The sequence below is a fragment of the Antechinus flavipes genome, chromosome 4 (assembly GCF_016432865.1).
Source record: "Antechinus flavipes isolate AdamAnt ecotype Samford, QLD, Australia chromosome 4, AdamAnt_v2, whole genome shotgun sequence".
Taxonomy (NCBI): domain Eukaryota; kingdom Metazoa; phylum Chordata; class Mammalia; order Dasyuromorphia; family Dasyuridae; genus Antechinus; species Antechinus flavipes.
In genome coordinates, this window is record NC_067401.1 from 312827026 (window position 1) to 312853930 (window position 26905).

A 26905-nucleotide genomic window follows, 5' to 3' on the forward strand; every position below is an offset into this window, starting at 1 on the left:
AAATTCTATCTTCAAAGCTTATGCCAAAGGACAATGAAACATATCAAAAAAGGTATTGTTATCTTTTTGGAAAACACTTCGGAAAAATAGTTTTTTGTTTATCTTTTTGGAGAGAAGCAAAGTTTTCCCTAGATAAAGGGAAATGGATGGCTTGCTGATGCTTCAATTGAGGACTTCAGAATCATGGACTGAATTTCAAAAATCTAACCACCTTCTTCTCACCCCCAAAACCTGGTGGCCTTTTCCAAGATGAGACAACAATGATGAGGAAAGAGCTGACAAGAATGACAGGGAAAAATCCACTTCTCATTTTAATCAGCATCTATGTGCTTCCTTTGTGACCAAGTTCAGACATCTGTTTCTTTATAAAAATATTCCTTGTGAAGTTTGGTTTTTTCCTCATTTTGGATTGTTTTCATTATAATGCTGATAATGATAGAATGATAAAGCATTATTTGGCATATATTTCATTTATATATTGTGAAAATAAGGAATAAGGCAAATCCTGCTTGAAATCATTTTAAAGAAAGAAGTCAACAAGAGGGGAAAACAAGAAAGAAAACAATTTTATGTCTCCCACATGTCTTTCCACTTGGAAAGTTACATAATAGCCAATGAAAAGTGGGAATCATTTGGAGCTAAAAAAAAATAATCAACAATTATAGTCTTTTTGGTTGAGTATGAGTCATGCATTCATACAATTAGAAGTAATAATTCAAGAGAGAAGATAGATTAAGAAAAATGCATTTAATTATAAAAGATCTTGTTTAAATAATAAAAAAGAAAAATGGCACGAAATCACCAGTGATTTAAGTGATCATATCCACAGGATGATTTTGTAATTAATTATATGCTGAAAATTCACAACTCTTCTTAACACTTTTCTCTTAATTAAAATGACATCAATGGTTCCTTATAAAATATATAAATTTTCTTAAGTCCTACCAGAAATTGTCATAAACACAGTTTGTTGAGTTATTCATTTACATTGCCTTTTATTTACTACACTCAAAACTCATAAAATATTTAACATTTTCCTTCCATTTGAGCCTTCTTATTTACAATACAGTCTCAAGATCTCTAGTCACAATATGGTTTGTGCAATAAAATTCCTGTGAATAGTACTTTCCACTACATATAATAAATTTATTCTGATTATTCTTAAAATAAGCCCATGAACATCAGCCTGCTCATGTGCACTGGGTCCTACCAACTAGAATTATGTTAACCTGCAGACTTTTATGACTCTGCAATCCCTCTTTGTATTGAATGCATTCTCCAACCATTACTGCATTACATGACCTTGCATACATTTCTATGCTATGACAATGTGGAGCACTAGTTACCACTTCCTTTAAATTTCTTTTAAAGGAATACAGAGCATTCTAAGTGGTTTGGCTTTCACTTACTTGTTATCCATAATCCCATATTTTATTTATTCTCAAACATTAGTATTCAATGGTTCAGTGATAATTGGCAGTTTCTGACAGTCCCATTTTCTTGACAATGGATACAGTTCTGTGTATGTGTCAGATATTTGTAAAAAAAAATTCTGAATCATCTCATGTGATATGGCAGGAGTAGCAAATAACTGTTAAAACAATGCTTCGCTAATGTGAACATTAGCATTGTAACATTCCAAGATGTGCTATTTAAGTCAGCTGGTTTTGAGAGATGTACTGTCTTAATAACTAGTCATACCTGGAATGTATTATCACCAAAAAAAAAATCCTTTTTTTAAAAAATAATGTAATCTTCATTTGTGGATTTTAAAAAATATACAGCATATACATGATCAGAAAGGGGCATGAGGATTCATATACATATATTTTCCATAATATTAAATCCAATCATCTCCACTAACTAACACATGTTATATAGAGTACAAAACACAAGCCATAAACCAATTAATTTCCTCTGTATCTCACTCAAAGGGCTTTTGTTTCTTAATAATAATAAAATCCATTATTCTGGCAGGAACACAAATCATATTAAAAATAAGGAAAATATTCTTTAGGCTGTGCCAAATTGGACCACTGTTAAGGGAGATTTATTTTTTATAAGACTTCAAAGTGTCACTTGTTAATAATAGGGCATATTAGAATGACAAAAGAATCCCACTATTTCTTTCATTTTCTTCAATCTAACAATGGTCATTAAGTCAGTCCACAGAGTTGTCATCGGGAGTTTGTAAGTCTTCTATGAAGGCTTGGACTTTATAACCCACTCAGCATTTGGATTGAGCTGATATAAATCCTTCATGTATGTATCGTCCTCAAGGCATCGTTCTCCTATTAAAAGACACACGTTAACAATTTGCAGTGGTAGAAATGTCAATGTTATTTTTAAACTTAGGATCATTGATCTAGAACCTGTATTGATCTAGGTATGTCAGAGGCTATCTCATCCAATCCCTTCTTTGTGGAGGAGGAAACAGATGCCTCAGGTTACTTGGCCAATGTTACAAGTGAAGTGAGTGGCAAAGGAAGAATTTGAATCCAGTTCCTGAATTTAGAGCCAAAGCTCTTTCCATGGTATGAGAGAGTTTCACATTTTAATTCAGAAGCCTTGGACTTAAAAATATATATATATTAAAAAAGCTTCTCATCATCTATTTTCTCATGCCCCAAAAATATTACCAAGGAAAATATTGTAGAACTGAAAATATTCATACACACACACGTGAATAAAGGAATCATTAACTAGGCTCTCCATAGATAACTAGTATTCTTAAATGAAGTAGAGCTTGAAATATTTTAAATAAAAAGTTTTAAAAGATTCTTTCAAAGTTCAGACACCTTTATGAAAAAGGTCAACAATTCTGAAAACATCTTAGCTCCAATATGCTTTCTTCTGATGTCTATCAGAAGCTTCCCTTTCATAGGAAATGCAATATGTCATTCTTTGCTCCCAAGAGCAAAGACAAAAAACCTTAAATTTTACTTAAATAAGAAGGAAGTAATTATGCATCTTATGAGTGATTTCTTAACAGAAGAGAAAGATTTCAACTTTAAATTTCAAACATTATATTTGTAAATATTGGTTTACAAGGAACATTTTTCTTTTTTTTTTTTTATCACAAACAAGTTTGCCAAAATTAAATTTTCATTTTGAATAGATTCATAAAGTCATAGATTTTTATAGTTGAAATGGAACTTAGGGACCAGCCATATTCAATTCTTTTACAAATGAGGAAACTAAAGCTTAGTCAAGTTAAATGACTTTCCTAGAAGCAAACATAGTCAGCAGTAGATATGACACTTGACTTCAAATCTCCTGATTCCTAATCCAGTGAGTGGTTTGTGGGTTGTTTCAAAATATTACTTTAAAACTAAAATATTATTTTCTTAAATTTCTTTTTAAAGCCATTTTCCTTTAACATTTTCAAATTATTAATAAAATTAACAAAATAAATAACAAGTAAAATAAATAAGATTAAATAATGAAAATAAATCCATAAAATCAATAAAACTAAATAAATAAATCAATAAAAATTAAAATTAAGTTATTTTTAAAGGACAAAAAAGGCCTTTTTTTAAATATGGAAATTCTTTTAAATGCCCATGAAGTATAATAAAAGATTTTAAAAATCCATGTATGTTATTTCTATTCTCCACAAGGAATGTCATAAAGTTCCCAATGTGTGTAGAAAATTGGGCAAACAACAACAAAAACTAGAACCAGAAACATTTCTGGTTTCTTTCTTTTACAAAAAAAAAAAAAAGCCTCAAAACCTTCTAGCATTAGACATGCTTATGCTTCATTTCTGTAGGTAATCTGTTGTTGAAAAGTAAAGGAAGTAGGATTTGGAAAAATCTGTATCACTAGAGAGTATGGGAATCTTTCCTTTTTCAGGGAATTTGTCAGAATTTAAAATCATACTCAAGTAGAGTTTATGCAGATGTGGCTCACATTGATTCTGAAGAGAGAGGCCTGGTCTTCCAGGATTCCTTCTTAAAATGCTATGAATAATTAGATCATAGACAAAACCATGACAGCAGAATCTACAATATTATTTTATATTCTTGACCCATTTTGCTCTAAAGATATTGATAATAATAAAGATTATAAATGTCAGTTCATATAAAGAAAGTAGAAAAACCTGTTCTTACCAATATTTCCTCCTATTTCATACAAAAAAACTTCCCCTTTCTTGAGTGCCTGGACAACTCCACTGTTGGAAAGAAAACAAACTGATTAGTCACACCATCAAACAGCTTGCAATCATATCCTTTTAATGTGCTTTAAAGGGGATTCTGGGCTGTATGGAAAATTCACAACTTGGACACATTGTAATTATCTACACACTTCTATTTTTCCCATCTGCTAAATGTGGAGAATCAGTACTAAGATGTCACCTGTAAATTAATATTAACTCAGCCACTCATGCACATCAAAGCAAAATAATAAATCACTATGTAAATACATAAAATTTAAAAGAAAATGCGCAATACATCAATTACTAATACAATTGTTAATATAAAAATTAATGGTTTCTCATATCAAAACATCTAAAAACATAAGATTTCAAAGAAAACAACAACTATTCTCTAATAATATATGATATCCAGGTACCAAATAGACTCTTGAATAGCAGTTGAAAAGAAATATTTCTATATATATTTTTTTTACATTTCTTTCATTCTTTCAATAAATATTTATCAAGTGTAGCACTGAGGTGTGTCTTAAGAGAAATACCAAGATGTATAAGACCAACACTTTACCCTAAGGAACTTAAAATTCAATTGGAGAAACATACATTCATTATAAATATATATTAAATCTTAGGAATATATTAAAGTTATATTTATGGAACTGAGCTTTTCAGGAAGTTGTTTATTTTTAAGGTTATCCCTCCACCCCAGTACCTTTGGGTTCCATTTGCTGTACTAAAGCAATAGCTGAAAAAAGGAAAAAGAAAAAGAAAAAAAAAAAAAAAAGAAAGGCAGCATGGTATCATAGAAAGTATGCTTGCTCTAAAGTCAGCATTCCCAAGTTTAATTCCTTCCTGTAATTAACATTTATCACCTGTGTGAATTTGGGCAAATCTCCTTTAAGTCTTTAAACTTCTGAATCTAGTCCATCAATAAGCACTTATTAATCACTTAGCATTAAGCCTCAGAATACAAAGAAAAGCAAAATTTGAGCCTGTCTTCAACTGAGGAGCTCCCATTCCAATGCAGAAGACAACATGTAAATAACTACGTACATACAATATGTATTAATGGAAGGATAGGACAGATAATCTCAAGAGGATAGATGGAAGATCATCTCAGAAGGAGAGGGTCTAGAAATTTATGGGGGACTTGTGGAGAGGAAAAAAGAGACCAGAAAATCCTCTTGTTTAAGATAGAAACTGAGTTGCATTTCGAAAAAAGGCAGGGAAGTGAAGATGGAGAAGTGAAAAGGGAATATTCCAGTACTGGGGAACAACTTGCAAAGAAATGGAGTTAAGAAAGTATGTGAGAAAGAAAAGGGTAATCAGTGAAGCTGAAAGGCATGATGGGTAAAGGAAAGTAAGTTTTAAGAATACAGAATAATTAGGAAGCATCAGAGTTATGGAATGTCAAACAGAGGAGCTAATATTAAATCTTGAAGGTAATAGGAAGCCATTTGAAGCTCATTAAGTAGGGTGAGCCTAGATCTAAGTAGCCCAAATCTAAGCTTTATTAGGGAAAACATTTTACCAATTTCTTCTATAAAATAAAAGTTAGAGCTGATGATTTTCAAAGACACTTCCAACTCTAAATCTATGATTTTATCATTCTCTGTTAGCAAAAGGCACTATAAGTTGTCATTGCTTTTTCAGGAAGCAATTACTTGGAAGTATAGCTTGGTAATGGGAATGAGATGTAGTGATCATCCAGAAGATTGGATCTAGTGAGTTGATACATGGTATCATGTCAAAAATGATATATTTACCATAAAAGGGCCCTATCTCTGATATTTAATAATTGCATGACTATAGAGAAAGTCATTTAACTCATCTGAGTTGGTCTGTCTTTCCTCATCTGTAAAATGGGGATGATAATGTGCTTATTACCTATCCCATGCAATTAGGTGGCATAGTAAATAGAGTGCCGGTCCTGGAGTCAAGAAGACTCATCTTCCTGAGTCCAAATTTGGCCTTGGATAAGTCCTACCTGGATGATTGTGGGCAAATTTCTCAAATTTGTTTGCCTCCGTTTCCTCGTCTATAAAACAGTTGGAAAAGGAAATGGTAAACAACTCTAGTGTCATTGCCAAGAAGACCCCAAATAGGTCACACAGAGTTAACCACAATTGAAAAATGACCAAACAAGTAAACAACCCATCTGAAATATTTCATAAATATTACTGACTTGGTATAAACTTTGTATGTTCTAAATATGTATAACTTGTATTCCTCTCAGTAGAATGTAAATTCCATGAGGACAGTAAGTGTTTCTTTTTGTTTTTGTTGTTTTGGCATCCTCAGGACATAACACAGGACCTAGAATACATTAAGTGCTTAACCTGTGTTTAATGAATTATCAAAAAAATCTTTATTAATATGAGCTCTTCCAATAGGGAGAGCATTTTACTTAATCCCCAAAAAGAGCAAATAACCCATATCTCCTCTTTTAGGAATTTGTAATCTACTTTATCAGACTCCATACACTCATGAAACAACCTGAGAACAACTTGCACAATCACATATATGGTGTGACTATAAATTAGAGAGATTGATTTCACAAGGTATATAGGAAAGACAATTTATGAAATGAAAAATAATAAAGTACAAGGTAAATGCATCAGGACAACATCACTTACAGCAAAGGGGGGAAAATGAGTAATTTGACTGGGACTATTCCCAATGGCTGTAACATGGAAATAATGATTCCTGACATTACATAGCATTTTCACAGTTTATAAAGTTCTTTGTGTGCATGATTTTATCTGATCTTTTTAGTCTTTTTTTTTTTTTTTTTTTGGTCATCACATACCCAATGACTTATTCCCATATTTCCCATAATACCTTCCTCATTTAATCTTCACACCTTTTACATAGATAAGATCTATACTATCCCTATTTTATAGATGAAGAAACTGAGGTTCAGCAAGTTTTCAGCGATTTATATAAGATCACAAGATAGAGACTTGAGAAATCCCATTTTTATTTCACTGTTCTCTCAGACAGCAAAGTATATATAGAGAGCTATATGGATTGAATCCACTGGGGAGGGAGGGGCGGAGAAAGAAGTCAGTTAAAAAGATGTAAGATGCAAACCAAATCTCTGGATTGTAAACTTTAGAACCACCCTGTGCTCTAACAGATGAACTATCATTTTATGCTTCCCAGAACAAGACCTACATACTATTTCTCAGCCACCTCTATAGTATGTCAGCTCCACTTGGGACATTGTACCCACCTTTTTCCCACAGGAACTTTTGACTCTACACTTAGAACCCCTCTGGGCTCTGACAAATGTGAGCCTTTATCTTACTTTGCCTAAAACCAGACCTTTCCATTACTTTACCATGCCACCGGCCATTCCCCCCACCCCTTTCCTGTTCCTCGTATTTGTAGCCCAATGCTTAGTAGATACTAAGTGCTTAATAAATGCCTCATCTGATTATCTACCAATCTCTATCTGATTCTGTTTCTCTCTATATATGGATGTATACATGTATCTATCTTTACTGATACATTGAAAATGTCAATAGACCTAGAGAAATGCTTTTAACATGTTGAATAGATACCATTAGGAGAATGTATGAAGACATGGATAAGGGCTATACAGGATAACAAGATATATACAGGATAACAAGATGCTATTAGCATCAATGGAAAGAAAACCCATATCCACTGAAGGACTAAAATAAGGACCAAAACTGTAAAGGTGGGCAAAGGGTTGGGAGGGGGAGAAGATATGCAAAGAAAAAATTTAATGTAATGCCCAAAGGGACAGAAAAATAAACCCTTCTTTACTGTTTTAAGGGAAGGTTCATGTTCAAAATTAGGGCACAGTTTACAGACCATTAGGATTTAATTTTCTATAGCCATGTGTTTGCACTGGCTGTTCCCCATGCTTAGAATGCATTATCTCCCTGCCTCCACTTTTACAATCCCTCATTTCCTTCAAGACCTGATTGAAGCACTTTCTCCATGAAACCTTTTCTGGTCCTTGTAGTTCAAAGTGCCTTCTCTCTCAAAATTACTTTGCCTTTAATTTTGTATAAATTCTGCATACACATTTATATACATATTGTCTCTTTCTTGAAGACTTACTTTCCTTTTTTCTTTGTATTTCCTCAAAGCCTAGCATATATATATATTGTATATATATATAATTTAATAAATACTTATTGCTTTTCTACTAATATTCAATTGGTGTTTAGTCTTGATTCCCATGGGATCTTCAAAGATATGCAATGAGAAAAGTACACTCTGCCAGGTCCTATTACACTGAATATTCTTTGCATATAGGTCCAGGGGTAGACTATATCTACCATTCAATCTAAGTTCTAAAAAGAAAAAAAAAAATTTTTTTTTGTGGGGATTTAAATGGGATAGGGGACCAGGACTACATATGAACACTATCTACCAAGACCAAAAAAAAACCTGAAATACTACACTCCTTAGTATTAATTTCCTAATTCAGCTAGCAAAAATAGTAATAATGATAACTGCATTTATACAGTACTTTAAATATTTTATCGATCTATTCTGTAGTAGTAGAAATAATAGACAACATTTATATAGCATTTTAGAGTTTGCAAAGTGTTTTACATAGAATACCATATTAATATTTTATCAACTTGTTCTGAATTAGTAGTGGCAATAGTCAAAGTAATAAGATAGCATTTATACAGCACCTTAAAGTTTGCAAAATCCTTTACATAGAATACCACCTTAATAATTTAATCACTATTCTGAAGTAACAATAATAATAGAAGACAACATTTATGTATAACTTAGGGTTGGCAAAATGTTTTACATATAATAGCACATTAATATTTTATCAATTTGTTCTGAATAATAATAAAAATATAACAGCCTTTATATAACACCTTAAGGTTTGCAAAATGCTTTACATGTAGTATCATCTTAATAACTGATCAACATTCTGAAGCAGTAGTAGTAGTAAAGTTTGTAAAGTGCTTTACATTAAATTATTTCATCCTCACAAAGAAAGTATATGCTATTTTTATATCTATTTTATAAATGAGAAAACTGTGATTGGCCCAAAGTCACACAGCTAGTAAATATTTGAAGCTAGTTTTGAATTCAAGTCTTCCTGAATCCAAGTCCAGCAATCTTTCCACCATACCAACTAGATGAATGCCATGCCAGGACTGTGCTGTGAAGAAACTTTCAATCATTTTCCTAAACTGGGTTCATGCTAAAAAACAGACAAACTTTATTGGATTCAAATTTAAACTCATTCCAATAACCCCACTTTTCAGGCAACAAGCTATAGCTCAAGGCAACACATATTTATTAAGTTTTTCTTTGTGCCAGATGTTATACTAAGCTGTAGTTGATAAAGAGAAGCCAAAATATGACAAGCAAGGAGGTATGTACAAACAAGATGTATACAGGGCAAATTAGAGGTAATCTTTGAGAAATATGAGTGTATGTGTGTTATTGTTGGTGTTTGTTTGCAGGAAGGAGTCCAGGGAGAACATTAGAATAAAGCCTGTTCCAACATAGGATTTGTCCTGGGCATTAAAGGAAGCCAGGGCATCCAGGAGGTAAAGATGAAGAAGGAGAACATCTTTTTACCAATAATCTTTACCAAACCTCCAAGTAGTTCTAAATTCCTCCCCTCACCCGCCTCTTGTGGTTCCCACCCCATTCTGAAAAAGTAAGCCCACAGAAATCCAGAAGTGCTACAGAATAATTAAAATCGACATGGGCCCATACCTTTCTTGGCTGAGAAACCTGGCGAGAACATCACTGGCTTTCAGTTCTTCAGTGAGCTGTATTGCCATGGAAACTTTCGAAAGATGGGGCGCTTGTACTCGAATCACTCCCTGAGGAACATCAGCCTGCAAAGCAATCATGACATTGGAACAAAGCAGGGAGCAGCTGGAACATGTAACTTTGTGCAATGCATTATATGGTAAGTGTGCTTAACTACTGCACATTTTACTACTCTACTACATAAAAACCTTAACTACTGTATAATGTAATTTAGCAAATTACATCAGAACCTCAAATATCCTTTTAATGGCGATAGGGGAACTTTATAATATGCATACAGTAATGCTTAATTATTTTTAAAGATGTAAAGAATGACAGCAATAACCATTACTGCCATATTAAGTGCTGATTTCTGAGTACTATCTGCTAGTGCATCCTTTTCCTGGCAATTTATGAAATTGATTCAGAAAGAAGTTTCTCTATATGTGAGGGCTGTATTTTTGAATGTTGTTCATCCTAAATTTCTCTAACTTCCAGGGTATAGATAATCTTTGCATCTGAAAGTCTGAAAAATGAAATATACTCCCTTTGTTTAGCTATAATATTTTGTCCATTCTCAGCTCATTGGGTTACCCTTTTAGACCACATACAAAGAATGCATTGAATGAACCATTATTACCCCCTTCCTGATGAATGAATAGGTTATTTTACTTATATCTACAAACATCAATACATGATTTCTAAGAGCTGAAACAAAACATAAAGATGTATTTTGAGACACCTGAAAATATAAGGCATAATTCATTTTTAAAAGAGTTTCTGAAATAAGAATGTAATGTATACTAGAAATGTTTTATAGACCAGGCCCATATAGGAAAAGCACAAAACCCATCCGTATTAGTGCTTGACCAGTTAATCAATTCAACCAGAATTTATTAAGCACTTACTTTTTGTGTCAACTGCTGGCATAGATCTTTGAAGGCTGTGCCCATGGAGCACAAGCACTGATAAATCTTACCAAGCTGGAATAAAAGGCATTGTGTAAAGGACCTGACAGTGAACTATATTGCATGTCCCAAAAGTCTTGGTGCAGCTTTCAAGTTGTACCAAGACTTTTGGGATACTCTGTATATCTTGTCATCTGAAGAAGGAATAAATCAAAGAAGATCATAATCAGAAGATTAGCAACCCGGATATGATTTTTTTTTTTTCAGTAAGAGGAAGAAACAATAGCAACTCATGGATACTGTCTACTAACATGCAAAGGGGGTATGATCACCATTGGTGAAGGGACCACTAATAACCAATTTTTAAAAATAGAATAAAATATCAGATTCCACTGTGTTCTATAAATGATGAACAATAGCTTTCATTGGAAGAGGAGGAAAATTTCTATTAATTTAACTTTTTATACCATTTTTAAGTACAACTGTAATTGAAGGCAATTGTACATACCCTTTGACTAAAAATACCTCTACTAAGCAAAGAAAGAGGAGAAAGCACCATATTTATTTTTTCAACTAATTTCATCAATAAGAAAGATCTTGATGATACAAGGCACTTCCTATACCAAAGCAAACCAGCACAAAAAAATCCAACTCTAAGTATTTTTTGATAACATATTAGACTTTTTCTATGGTCTGATCTGTTTGGAATACATTTGCCATAATGGATATAAAGCTAGCACTGGAGTCTGACAGACCTAGATTTACGTCCTGGGCAAGTAATTTAGCCTTTCAGCACCCCAGACAATTCTTTATTACAAAAATATTTATAGCAGGACATTTTTATAGTTGTGAAGAACTAGGGGGAAAAGGTAGTGTCTATCAATTGGGAAATAACTGTACAAATTGTCCTATATATGGCATATTATGTGTTATCAGATACAACAAATATTAGGAATTTAGAGAAACCAAGACTTATACAAACTGAAGGAGAGTTGAACAGAACCAGAAAAATAATTGATACAATGGCTACAATAACACAAGGAAAAATTACACTGAAATACTTCAAAACTTTGATCAGTACAGTGATCAGTCACAACTCTAGAAGTCCAAGAATGAAGTCTTTCTGCCTTTCAACAGGAAGATAGATTAGAGCTACTCAATAAAACATAAGATTTTTCAGACATGACCAATGTGTTAATTTGTTCTTCTTGATAAGATTATTTGTTATAATGCTGGGCTCTATAGGATAAGAAAAGGGGGATCAGTGGGAAGTAATATTGTTGTGAAAAAAATCTATTAAAAATTAAAAGTAAAAATAATTTTATAAGCAAGAAATAAATCTGCAATAGTTATTATTAATTGTAAGACATTTTGTTTTGATTTATAGCAGGCTTTTTTTTTTTTTTTTTGGCTAAGGAAATTGGGGTTAAGTGACTTGCCTAGGGACACACAGCTAGAAAGTGTTAAGTGTCTGAGATCACATTTGAACTCAGGTCCTCCTGACTTCAGGGCTGATGCTCTACCCTCTGTGCCCCCTCACTGCCCCATAGCAAGCTTTTTATATTAGCAAAGAACTGAAAACTAAAGAGACATTTATCAATTGAGAAATAGTTGAACAAATTGTGGTATATGAATGTGATGAAACAGTATTGTGCTATAAGAAATGATGAGTGGAATGGGTTCAGAAAAACTTAGGAAGAATTATATGAACTGATGTATAGTGAATTAAGCAGAATTAGAAGAACATTATACACAGTAACAGCAGTATTGTAAATATGATACAATGTGAAAAACTTAGCAACACCTGATCAATACAATGATCTAAGAAAATTCTAAAGGATTTAGGACAAACAACACCAACTATCTATCACCAGAAAACTGATGAACTCTGAGTAACTGAAGCATATCTTTTTCACTTTATTTTTATTGCTTCTTTTCCATTACAATTTGGCTAATGTGGAAATGTTTTGTCTGACTTCCTATGTACAAAGGATAAGGTACTTCTTGCCTTCACCATGAAGGAAGAGGAAGTAGAGGGGCGGAGAGAATTTAGAACCAAAAATAAAAATAAAGTAAAATAAAATAAAGACTGTGTATGGTTTCAACAGTAAAAAGAAAAATTAAGTTCAGAAAAACAATTGCTATTTAAATTAAACTATAGAAAAATGGGGATAAAAGCAAATTTAGAAAAATTTTAGCATGCTGTAAAAAAAAATACATTCACTTTACAAGCATTTATTACACATAGTGCTATTTTTAAAAAATAACAAGCTTTAATTACAGGAATATGTCAATTTTATTAGAAGCTGAAGGCCTCCTCAAATTCTATCATCAGTCATAACAGCCAAGTACTTTGTGTGGGGAATTATGAGTTGCTTTTTTTTTTTTTAAGGTAGGGAAGGAACTATCCCAATTTGAAGCTGCCTGATGACACGAGTCCCTTCTCATATTACTATTGTTATCCTATAACATAATGCTGCTAACTTGAGGATGAAGCATCCTTTCACAACAGAAAATGAGAGAAATGAGAATTGTGTCTCTTAAAAGTAAGAGTTGGGTGCTATTCTTATAGAATGTGTTTTCTATTTATGGGCACATTTTCAGTTTATTGTAGTATATTGGTATAAGATGTTGCTCTAAATTTGATTTCTGCCAAACTGCTTTCCTATCTTTCCAGCATTTTTTTTATCAAATAGGATTTTTTTTTAAACCAAGTAATCTACATTATCAGGTTTGCTGAACTCTGGGTTTTGGGGTGCAAATGCTTCTGATTCTTGTTCTTTTGAGGAGTCTGTCCTACTGATTGATTTTCTATTTTTAGTAGCAAATGTTTTTTAAAATTATTGATTTATGTATAAGCTGAGTGTGGAATGCCATCCTCCTTTCATTTCTATTTTATCTCAGTATTTCCCTTGAGTTTCTAGAGCTTTTGTTTCTCCAAATTAACTTTACCATTTTATATAGCTCTATAAAGTATCCCCTTGGTAGTTTGATTGGTATAGCATTGAATATTAAAGATAACGCCATTAAAGAAAAAGCAGATCAGATATCTTTTACAGTTCTGGCTAAATAAAGAATTTACAACCAAAAGAAGGAGATAAAGGAAATAATAAAAAAAATAAATTGAAATTTTAAAGGATTCTGTACAAATAAATTCAATCCAACTAAAATTTTTAAGAGACTAATTGGGGAAAATAAATCTTTGCATCAAGCTTCTCTGGCAAGGATCTGGTGTCTAAGTATATAACATGAATTGGGGTATATAACATAAATATTTAAGACCAAAGGCCTTTTCCCAGTAGAGAAGTGATAAAAGTATATGATTTTCCAAAGCAGAATTTCAAACTATTAAAAGTCATATGAAATATTAATCCAAATCACAAATAAGAAAACTATAATTGAAAGCAATTACAAAATTTCACAGAAAATGAGGGAAAAAATGAGAAATACTGTGTGTTAAAAAGGTTGTAGGAAGAAAGCCTAATTAATATACTGTATAAATTGGTCTAAAAAAGCAATTGGAATTATAGAAAGTGTCAAAAATTAATATATTCTTTGACCTAGAAATCTCAATACTAGGCATAAACCTCATGGAGAATAAAAACAAAAAGTTCCAATAGACCACAAAATGTTTATAATTATGTTTATAATGGTGTAGAGCTAGAAATAATATAAATGCTGACCAATCAGGAAATAGATAAACTGTGATTCATGAATTAATAGAAATGTTGCTATCTTGTAAGAAACAATCTAAATGAAGAACAAAGAAGCATGAGAAAACTTATATGAACTGATGCAAAAACTAGGAAAAGAATATAAACAATGACTATAGCAATGAAACTTGAAACAACAATTTTTAAAAATTGAATGCTATTATGTTATAATGACTAACCTTGGCCCTAAAGAAAAAATTATGAGAATGTACTTCAATTCTTCTTTGAAGAGATGAGTAACTGATTGATGTGTGGTCAATATTGCTGAAATGCCCCCTATTCCCTATTCTTTTTTAACAATTCTCTGAAGAACCAATGTGACACAGTAGCTAGAAATCCAATCTTAGAGGCAGGAAGATTTGAATTCAAGTCCAGCCTCTGATACATACTGGTTGTGTGTCCTTATAGAAATAACTTTATTTTTCAGTATTCTCAGTGATGTCAAGCTCAAAAAGGGCCAAACTATACATGACATCTGTGGGTGCAATTTGATTTAGAAAACCACATTATCTGTGTTTTAGTGGATTTTTATTAGCTTTGCCAAATATTTTAAACTCTTCTGGATCAGCTTTGGGAGTGTCACAGACATAAATTGGCCATACATTTGACCAAGAGTCTAGTTCCTAAGTGCAAAGAAAGGACTCATCTATAGATATCTGTAGAAGAAACTTCCTCATGCAGAGCTCCTCTACCAATGAAACTACAGGTCTAGTCCTCATTTCTTTTTATTTTTATTATATAGATTTTTCTGAGAGAAGAATAAAGATAGCAATAAAAAAAATTAAATAACGAAAATGGGTTTTCTTTCATGCAGGCTTGCTTAAAATCAGTTCTATTAGTCAAAGTTTTAATCAATTTTCCATCCAAGAAAGGAGTCTTAGATAATAAAGGGAGGAAGAGAGAACATGTGGAAAAAGTCAGATTTTCTGTCCTATTTGGCAAAGATGATCACATCAGACTAATTGATTTCTACTAATCCAATAAATAGCTGAATAATAGACAAGTATATGTTAATGTTTGTGGGAACACAGTTAATTTCTTATAGAGAAATTTCAAGATAAACATGGAACAAAAGAAACAAAATGATATGAAAATAATATATGCTTGTGATAGTTTTTCCAAGTAGCAAAAGGTTTTTCATTGCTCATAATAAGAGTACTTATTGTGGACACACATCTCAATCCAGACTAATACAAGATATTCCAAAAGAAGCTTTGAAGAGCTTAAAATATCTTTGAAGGATATTTTAGAATACCCCATATTTCTGTTTTCCCACTATCTTTTTCTTCTTTATGCCAGCCAAACTGAGATAGGTTATTGTGGTGGAAAGAATATTGGCTGAAGCATGACAAATATGGAAAGGTTTAGAATTACATGTTTAACCTATATTGGATTGCTTGCTTTCTTTGGGAGTGGTTGGGGAAGAGGAGGAAGAAAAATTTGGAGCATAAAGTTTTGCAAAGGTAAATGTTGAAAACTATATTTGTATACTTTTGGAAAAATTAAAACCTATTTTAAAAAGAAGAAAAAGAATATTGGCTTGAGAAGCAAGTGACTTAGCTTGCTTCTAGGGTTGGTTCTATCTTTGTCGATCTAATTTTCTGAGACTCAGTTCTGCATCTATAACATTGGGGGAAAGTAGATTAAATAATATAAAGATTTTCCAGGTCTAAAATTTCCAGTTTTTAACTTCATTGGCTCCAGAGCAACTTCTCTGCCACTTCTGTGACTTTATTCATAAAGTTCCCTAACCCCATCTCAGACTATTATAATCCTCCTTCAAGGTTCAACACAACTCAAATGTCATTCCATCATTCTCTGATTTCTTCTAACCAGAAGTAATCATTCGCTCCTCTAACCCTCATGATATTTTCTTTGTTCTCTTTTTTTGTCACTCACAGTCTACTTTGAATTAGAGCTGTTTGCAAACATTTCTTATTTTCCCTATTAAACTGTGAGTTCCTTAAAGGTAGGGACCATATCTTACTAATATTCCCTTTCCCCATAGTCCCTAGTACATTTATCTCAAATAGAATTTGTGTTCAATTACTATTTTTGAATATATCTCTCTGGGGAAAAAAATCTGCTTTCCATTAATTAAGATAGTTAAGAAAGAAAAACTTCCATGAAATAAAAACCCAATTAATCCTAACTCAAGCTTATATATCTTTTGAAAAATGTGTGATATATTTCTAACCAGAAGTGAAGAATGAATTGTGCATTTAATACAACCCATCCATGCCTTTTTCCCTCATTTAATACTTCCCCCCTTAAAAATGTGGGAAAAAATTAAAAGATGGAAATCTCTGGGACATGATTTTTAGTCATTTCTGAAAATATGAAACTAAAGAAAACCAGAGTTGTCATATACCTAACTCAACTGAGTCACTGTTGGACTTGGAAAGAGATACACACTGGCCTCATTCCAAAACACTGTGAATTGAGAGTGCCTGGCATGTATGTATGAAGCACCAGGATTGTGTTTTAAAATCTGTTTTAGCAATGAAACTTCATAAGTAATTTGATCTTAAATCTGCTACTCAAAGCAACCTACAAAAAAGCTCCTATGGCCTTAAGTTATATCAGAGATTACATCAAAGGCTATCCTTGCCACATCTGCCCACGTCTGATATTGTGGAGTTCACTAGGTACAGATTTTAAGAAGAAAATCTTAGCCACTACTAGCTCTCAAGATTTCTCTCAAGAAATCTGCTTTGCTGGCATACACAGTGGAGGGACACAGTGAATGAGAAGGGCCTAGATTTCTATAATGACTAATTTTTAAGAGGGGATGAGATCCCCCTCTTTAAAGGTTTTTCAAATAAAAGTGAGCAAGATAACCATTTTTAAGAGACTCCCTCTTGGTGTGGATTGGACTAGATAGCTACTGAGATCTCCTAAAATTTTCAAAATTCTCTGATGATTATCTATAACATGTTGATGAAAACTGGCACAGACTGAATGAGACAATTCCAGTAGTAGTGACCTTATTGATGTGAAGACACAAGAATCTCTCCTTTCTCCCTCCTTAGTTTCTTCCAGTGAAAGGAGAGGAAATGAGAATTGTAACATTCTATTTTCAAAGTCTCAGTCCTAAGAGAACTATTTAGGAAGCTATAAAGTTCTTCTCCAATCTTATATAAACAGAGTTAGGTTATCAATTGGATATCATTTGTATTAATCCATCTGCATCTGTTACATTAGTATAGATGTGTTAGCAAATCCAGAATTATAAAAATTGACCTTGCAATCTAGAAAATCCACTAAAATTCTTTTGACCCTCTTTTAATACCAGAGAAAAAGTCTGAGTTATTATGATATTAAAAGATAAGATATGTTGATATTATATAATGTTATACATATATTTTATGCATTTCTAAATTTCTAAACTTCTTTCTGTGTTATCTGCTGGTCTTTGTATAGTCAGTAGCTTCGACAAAACTCCTCCAAAATTCCTATGTAATTTATTATGCTGACCTGATATATATATATATAAACCACAAGGGGGAAAAGTCATGATGTGGAAGGAATAAGTGTAGTATCATAGGATCATATATTTAGAGCAATGAGGGGCATTAGAGTTAAAAATTTAAAGGAGCGTGGATCATATCATTTATCTTCCCCTTCATTTTTCAGATGAGGAAACTGAGGCCCCAAAACATTAAATCATTTGCCCAAGGTCATGTACTTAGTACATAGCAAGTGGGATTTGAACCTGAGCCTTGTTCTAAATATATTGGTCTTTCAAATGTACTATAATACCTCACACATATAGTTTCTAACATCTAGGATCTTATCCTTTGCCCCTCTCTCTTTCATTAAGAATTAAGCAATCATCATAAAGGATAAAGAAGCTAGTACATAAAACTGTGACCTTCAATCACATGAAGTTTATTTTTATAAAAAATACATATTACATTTAATAAGTTAGCAACAAAATTGTGCCATGAGTCTCATTCTTGACATTGTTGTGCCATTTTTAATGCACTTTTCCTCCCTTTACTGATTACACATCAACTCTTCCTGCTCCCAAAAAAGCTCTTCATGATGTAAAACATAAAATAAAATCATAAATAAGCAAAATGTATCATCATAAAAATGTATGTCTCATTCTGTGAGCATGCTTTAAAATGTGTGTAAATGCATATGTGGGAGTGTTTGAGGATATGAAAAAAATCAAACATTGTAGAAATTGAAAATTAGGCTCACTTTGAATCTACTGAAAACTCATTCTCGTTGGAAAGAAATAAATTCCAAGAAGTGATTGTTAGGGATCAGGGGACTTAAAAAGCAATGATAGGATGCTATTGCTATCTATTTTAACAGGTTTCCACAAATGATATTTATACAAAAGGTTATAAACTATGCCCAATGTTAGAAGCCTGCATATCTATGCTAATTCCCCTGAAGCTCTAGCATCAAGTCATATAAAACCTAAACACTATTAATGTACTAATATGATTGAGCAACCAAGCTCTGAAAATACATACCATTCCTGTTCATTAAGGCAGCACTCTGGGTCTGTTCTCAACCTGTGGCACAATCATTGCTGACTCAACACATAGCATTCACTTGGTAAGCTCCCCATAGACATGCTGGATAGCTGCTGCTACTGCAACAATCCAGGCCACTACCCTTGGAAATTTTATCTGTTTTAGAGCAGAGCTTATGCAGAAAGTCACCCAGAAGAGCAGGATTCCTTGACTGACTAACCATTAAATATCAGTTAGAGTAAAGGATTTAACAGCCTTTTAAAAATTTTACAGTTAATTTCTTAAACATGTAAACAATATTGTAATGGAGAAAATGTTTTCATATGGCCCTCATGTGGTCTACATACTGATCTAAAGGGGAGCTTAAAATCTGACTTCATTTCTTATTATTCAGCTAAGTAAACTGCAATCCAAATCTTCCCTCATTAGGTGCTCGATGGGAAATGCAGTAAAACTGCTTTACTCGGATTTTTTTCTCTCTCTATAGGTTTGGGCTATTGTATGAATGTCATGTATTAGATATTAACTCTTAGAAGATCAAACATTAATTTCCACACACTCTTTTAAAAAAAAAAAAAACTAATTTATACGAGTAAATTTGAAGCCTTTGATGAACCTAATGGCTTTTTCTTCCTCAATAAGGCAACAGATGATTAGACATACTAGGGCGAAACCTGGAAATAAGTGTTTTCCAAGAACAAGACCAGATGTAGCATGTTATTTTACAGCTATAGGAAGACATTTCAGTTGCCTAAACTAAAAGGGAGGACTACAGGGAGGGTTCCAGGAGAGTGAGAAGAAATAATACCCAATTCTAAAAGATATAATTTGTCTCCTTCATTATCCAAATGTCTTTAATTTTTACTTTGCATTTATTGTAAATTAAATGCTAATAAAAATGAGTTGCAGATATTTTGTCTGATTTCAGTATCATATTCTTTTATGTGCTACCAAAAAATACCCTAACCCCAAACCCTTTAGAATGCCTTAAAAAAGAAACAAGATTTGATGTTTGATAATATAATTGCATTTTCCATATGGGGTTCCCAAGTAACTCCTGACTCTCTTCCAGGCTTAAAGCAGATGCATGAAACAATACCTTTGACTATACTCATGGGTCAAAAAGGTTGTTAAGTGAAACCAGAGCCTGCATTTTAAATGGAGTTGTGGCTAAAGAAATTCAACCACAGCTACAAACAAACCAGAGTGCACTGTCACAGTTCTGCAATGCCCAGACTGCTCTGTGCCAAGCCATGGAATTATTGGCAGTTGCAAGGACCCAGAAAACTCCAAGAACACATCAAGGTTCCTCCAGCCTTGCTCCCAGCAGCTAAGGAGGTGACTTTGGGCAAATCAATTAAATTCACTAGCTTTCACCTATAAAATGGGGGGTTAAAGCTTCAAGATTTTACAAGTAAAATCTAATCTGAATGTTGAACAAATCCATGATTGATTATAATGGCAGCATTTTCTTCCTACTAGATTTTATTCAAAAAATCAGTTATTTTCTTATGTACTTTCTTTTATATAAACTATTGTAATTATAAAATCATAGAATGTTTGAATACAGATATCAACTAATTCTCCCATAGCCTCTTTCCATATTTAGCAGAAAAAAGTGAGGTTCAGTTTTTCCTTAGTAGTGCCCCACAAATTCCAATATGAATGCCAATATGAACTATAAAACATTTTAATGGCATATGCTTTTATTATTTCTAATAAACTGTTCCTTCCCCCAGGGCCTGCTTTAATGAATAGAGAAGATTCATTAGTATTTAGCAGCAGTCATATTTATATGCAAATAATTAATGTGCTGAAGTTCTTTCAAAAGTTTGCCCTATAAAGTAGATTAAAAGTGTCCCTTACTATAGTCTAGTGAGCCATTTCTTAATAGCTACTTCAGAGATAAACTTCAATTCATTGTATATCTAATTAACATATTAATTCAGAAGTATATACAAATAAAGTACACTATACTCAAGGTAATAAACAGTGAATGATGTATTTCCTAAAGAAAATAGGAACTTTGGGGTTTTTTTGATAAAGAGTTACTAGAAAAATTAAAACTTTTCTAAGCACTTTTTTCTAGGTATAACCTAAGGATAACAATAGAAGAGGGCGAAATTTCAAAGATGTTATGAAAGCAAATAAGAGAAGAGGGGAAAAAAAAAACTATGAAATCCCTTTGAAGTGATTTTAAATTTACAAGCCTAGGCTTATCATAAGTCCTTTTTTGCTCTTAAGAAGGCAAAACATGTTACATTGTATTTTTCCAATCCTAAAAACCTCCATTTAAAACAGGTTACTCTTTTATCTTGAATATTATAGTATGTCTCCTAAAAGTATTTAATTTAGAGAAATTGTGAGTGTCTAAATGGTAAATTTAGAAGCTCAAAGTTGGAAGGAAAAAAAGTTAGATAATGGAAGGTCCTTACATTTCCACATCTACCCACAAGATGTCACTACTTAACTAAACATGGTAGGTGAAAAAGATGGGGTTCTCAGTAAACAGAACAATGGAAACATTTGACTTCATGATCTTGTATTTGCGTACTGGCTCCACAAATATTATTTTATAGATATCCTTCATTATTTTCAACTTCAGTTACTTAATATACTGGAATGTTTGCTAGATAATACAGAAAAATACTAAACAGGTATAAGACCCACAGATATTTGTCCTTTCAAATAAAAGTAAAAGCTTATTTGTCTTTACAACCTCACTACTATCTTTTAAACTAAAATTCATTACTATATATTCAGTGTTTCATCTTTAATTGACTACAATTTGTTTGAGAGTATCATTTGCCTTAATTAAGAAAATACATTTTTACTATCAATCAATCTTTTGGTCTAGAATTTATCCTATCTCGTTCTCAATTCTTTCTTCTTCTCCAGCCAAAAGGAACATAAAAAATACATTTTTCATCTCAATGATTTATTATTAAAAAGTCCTTTGAGGTTTCCAATTATGATTGGTCAATCTGTTGATATTTTGTGTCCAACTAACTATACTAATTTAAAAATTCTAAAGTTTTTATTATTTGTCACTTGCTTCTTCCCACTGTACTATATCCTTCCCCAGAACTAGAATAATCAACACATATGCACAAAAGAAAAAAAAAAAATTAGACTATTTTGCTTGACTAAAATTCCCACATTTACTAATAGAACAAAAGATTGATTTGTTTGGCTATAAATCCCATTTTAAAAAGCAACCTTACTATAAAACATATGAAGAATTATTAAAATATATTTATATATATATTGATGTTTTCTTACATCACTTGGATTTTTGTCTTGTTTTTCATACTTTTCTCGATCATAAGCCATCTTCTTGAGTAGCTTCTTCACAGCTTTGTCCTTTTTGTCTTTTTTAAGGTTTTCACTATTTTGCTTCCTCACCTGGGTCACAATAAACTTGGGAATCTAAAAAGAAATAAAATAAAGATTTTTGCCTTAACCACATTTTTCATCTAAATAATTTAAATTGAATTCAAAAGTATGATAGTATTTTTGTGGTTGTTTCAGATATTCATATTTTATAATCAGAATTGACAAAATTTTTAGAGAGGAAACACGTTACTAAAATATAGGAACAATTTTTTTTTTTTAAAACCTACTAGACTTGGAGGCAGGAGACTTGGATTGGAATCCTGTCTCAGGTATTTTATTAGTTGTATGACTGAACAAGTCATTTAATGCTCTGAGACTCTGAGTATCATATTGGCATCTCCCTGACAGGGAAATTGTCTAAACCTTTAATGAATATGAATCTTTATTTTAAATAATTAATTTTAGGATTTTTCATACTGGCTCAACTGAATCCACAGTAAAAATAAATACTTCTATTTCCATTAGGCCTGAGAGCTTTCTGTGGTCCTTCTTCCCAAATTCAGATTAGCAGAGTTTTTTCACTTCAAAAAACTGACTGTCAAAAAGAGAGCCAATTTTGATGAATGAAACTATAGGGTTTATATTTATATGGACTTCATAATAATAATATATTATAATAGCATATAATAAAACAAATTTACAATGTAAAGAGAAAGGTTATATTAAAAATAATAGCTTAGCAGCAAAAAAAAAAAAGAAAAAAACTAATTGCTACTGAAAGGCAACTGTGTAATAATAGATATGCTTTTACAACTATATTTTTCACTTTAACATAATAAACATTTAAAAATGGTCCACATCAGGTATATTTATATAGAGAGAAGAAAAATCAAGAAATGCTCCTTGAAAGCAAAAGTTATTACATTTTTGCTTTTCATATTCCCATTATCTTATACCTAGTTGAAGGAGACAATTAAATTCAAAATCAGAGAGATCTGGGTTCAAATTTCATCTCTTATACTTAGCATTTATTAACTTAAATAAAATTTAAAATCGATTATCCTCTTCTTCCACTCAATTCCTTATCTGTAGAATGGGGATAATAAAAGCACCTACTTTTACAGCATTAAACAAGATCATAAAGTCCTTTATGAATACTAAAGCTCTAAGTAAATGTGAGATGTTGTTATTGGTGCTAAATGAATCAATATCATTTTGTTTGTAAGAATCATCCCTTAAAAATTCAGGTAATAATCAAAACTTTTTTCAAGTTCACAGATATTTTTAATGAGTATTTTCAACATTATTTTAAAAAAAGTTCCAAATACCTATTAGAGAATGTTAAATATCATTAGAAAATGATTTAAATAAATCAAGCTATCACTAGAGTACTTAGGACATCATAAGACTTCAATTAATTTCAGATTATCAGTCTGATCAAGGTTTCCAAATTCAAATGGAACTATGATCTTAGTTGTGCGAATACTCCTTGAAGCAATAAAGAATGTCACTTCTCCATGTCTGTTCATCCAGTGTGACTCTCGTTCATATGGCAGTCCACTATGGCAGTCCACTTCAGTTCTTGGGGGGATGGGGAGGGGGCAGAGAGGGGTTACATCAGTTTCTCCTGATTTCACAGGTATACCAGAGGAACATATGGACAATGTACTTATTATTGCTTGCTTTTATCATGTGACTAACCCATCTTCTTTTTCATCATATATTGTTCTTAATATCCTTTTTATTTGAGGTCTTCTTTGGTACATGTAATAGCCTGATCACACCTACCACATCCATTTGCACTGTTCTTTATATAATATTCATTTTGCATTCTTTGGAGACTGCAATATCTGGTAGAATATATTTTATTAAAAAGATAGACTCTGATCTCTAAGAAAACGGGTATTGGGAAAAAAGAAGTGTCATTAAAGAAATTTTAAAATTTCCAAAAAGCATTCCAGCCCACTCTCTTCCTTCTATTTAATTCTGGATTCAACTCATTATCCATTTATAACTTCTATCCAAGGTGTATATGCTGATGGATGAGTTCTATATGTTGTCTATCTTAATGCATGTCATAAAGTACCAGACAGAAAGGAAATGAAAAAAGGAAAAAAAGGAGCATTGGTGTCATGTAATAAAGGAGAAATGTATAATATTTAAATATTTCTTGAAGAAAGATTTTCCAGAAAAATAGTTCTGAATTATTTGACCTGAACTCCTATAGGACAAATACCCTATATACTCTAGAAGACAGAAAATAGAGAAAAACATTGTCAACAAGTTGTTGAAATTGTGATTAGACTTACAAAAAAAAATCTGGATTATGTTTCTGGACTTCTGACCATTGGTTAATGTTCATTCTCTTTCATCACAGAAAGCACTTGGTGTTTTATAGCATCAAATGAAGATTATATTGTTTCATTGTGGATACAGGAACAAATACTTTCTTGGAGATTTCTTGAAGAAGAGGGGTAAGGATCTTTTCTGCATCTTATATATCTTGTCTTTTAAAAAGCTGCCTAGAAAGTAGGGTTCCAATCTCCATTTTATAGAGGAGGAAACTGAGGCAGACAAAAGTTAAATGTCTTATCCAGAGTCATAAAGTTAGTAAGTAACTGGATTCAAACTCAGATCTTCTTAATTCTAAGTCCTGTGCACTATCCACTAAACTACCAAACTGATTCAAAAGATTTGCTCAAGGTCATACAAGTACTAAGTAATAGAAAGAATATGCCATCAGCATATACACCTTGGATAGAAGTTATAAATGGATAATGAGTTGAATCCAGCATTAAATAGAAGGAAGAGAGTAGGCTGGAATGCTTTGGGGAAATTTTAAAATTTCTTTAATGACACTTCTTTTTTCCCAATACCCATTTTCTTAGAGATCAGAGTCTATCTTTTTAATAAAATATATTCTACCAGATATTGCAGTCTCCAAAGAATGCAAAATGAATATTATATAAAGAAAGGTGCCCATGGTCATCCAGGCACTATGGATTGGAAACAACATTTGTTGTCACATCTTTCTAGATTGTAAGTCAGCTTTTTTACTATGTCACTTGGCTATGAGAAACTGTGTCACAGTACTAAAAGCTACTTCTGGAATAAAGAGACCAACAGTTTAGACTTCAATTTACTAATTTATAAATTGAGATGATAATAACTAATAATAATAGCTAATTTTATGTAGTGCTTTAATGTTTACAAAGCATTTAAACAAATATGATCTCATTTGATCTTCACAACTTTATGAAGTAGGGTTCCAATCTTCATTTTATAGAGGAGGAAACTGAAGCAGACAAAAGTTAAATGTCTTATCCAGGGTCATAAAGTTAGTAAATAACTGGATTCAAACTCAGATCTTCTTGATTCTAGGTCCTGTGCACTATCCACTAAACTACCAAACTGCTTCAAAAGATTTGCTCAAGGTTATACAATAGTAAGTAATAGATTTGAATTTGAACCCATTTCCTCAGACTTCATAACTAAAAGATCTTCCACTTTACCAAACTAAGATGTTTAGATTAGGTGGCCTCTGAGGCCCCATTTAGATCCAGGATCCACAATCCTGTGGTTATTAAAATATTTTCCAGAGATAAAAGACATGAAATGTCTTGGGAATTTTTCAATATAGAAATAACTATATGATTGTTCTTATTCTTTGACTTCCTAACACTTACCATCATTGTTATATGTGGAGCTACAAATCATACATTTCTGTATTTTAATAACAACTTTTTAAAATTAAGAGTAAAGATACTGGTTTGGCTATGTATAATAGTATGTAAAGAACTTTACAAAGTATACTCACCGTCCAAAGCAGTTTCTGGTATTTAATTAAGAAATGCATTATGCTAGCTGTACCAGCAGCCATTATAAATTCGCCTTGTTCATTGGGTTTGTTGCTCAATCCAGGGCACATAAAGAGATTGGGGGCCATAATCATGGCTACATTCTTCATGGTCATTTTATTTTTTTCTCTGTTGTCTATTACTCTTTCAAGGAACTCAAGCAGGGCCTGAAATAGAAATAAAATTCTTAAATGTCTTACACATGAAGATAAAGAATGGGAAGACAACAGCAAGAGGGTCTTGAGGATTTGTTTGTAATTTTAAAAATACGTTTCATGAAACAAAAGTTGCTAGACAATAACAAACCTATAATATATTAGACCCCAGAGGAAAGAGACTTTGATTTTTCTCTATTCCCAGAACTTACACAAAGAAGGCACTTAATGTTTGTTAACTGATTGATTCCAACATCATTATGATATTCTCCATTACATTTATATCTGCTTTTCTAACTTCTGTTCTTTCCCCTTAAATAGTCTTTGTTTTTACAGAACCACCAAGGTGGTGATGTTGAGATCTGTTTTAAATAGCATTGTTAATTCTTATATTTTCATTCCCTTTTCCTTCTCTCATCCCTGACCTGAGTCAATAAGATCATAGGATTTACAAAAGGAAAGAACTTTTGCTATCATCTTATATAACCCTGCTACTAAATGTCAGAATCATGATT

The 26905-nt window shown here is 32.2% G+C and overlaps 1 protein-coding gene across 1 annotated transcript in view; it reads right to left on the bottom strand.

The window, feature by feature from the left end:
* Positions 1–728: 728 nt before the first annotated feature.
* ARHGAP18 (Rho GTPase activating protein 18) overlaps positions 729–26905 on the bottom strand; it is a 161749-nt gene continuing 135572 nt past the window's right edge. The window contains exons 11-15 of the mRNA XM_051997720.1: positions 26196–26402; positions 22325–22471; positions 9890–10014; positions 4113–4174; positions 729–2291 (exon numbers count right to left, since the gene is read on the bottom strand). Of these exons, the coding sequence (XP_051853680.1) occupies positions 2200–2291; positions 4113–4174; positions 9890–10014; positions 22325–22471; positions 26196–26402 (633 nt within the window). The 3' untranslated portion in view covers positions 729–2199. The remainder of the gene's footprint in view (positions 2292–4112; positions 4175–9889; positions 10015–22324; positions 22472–26195; positions 26403–26905) is intronic.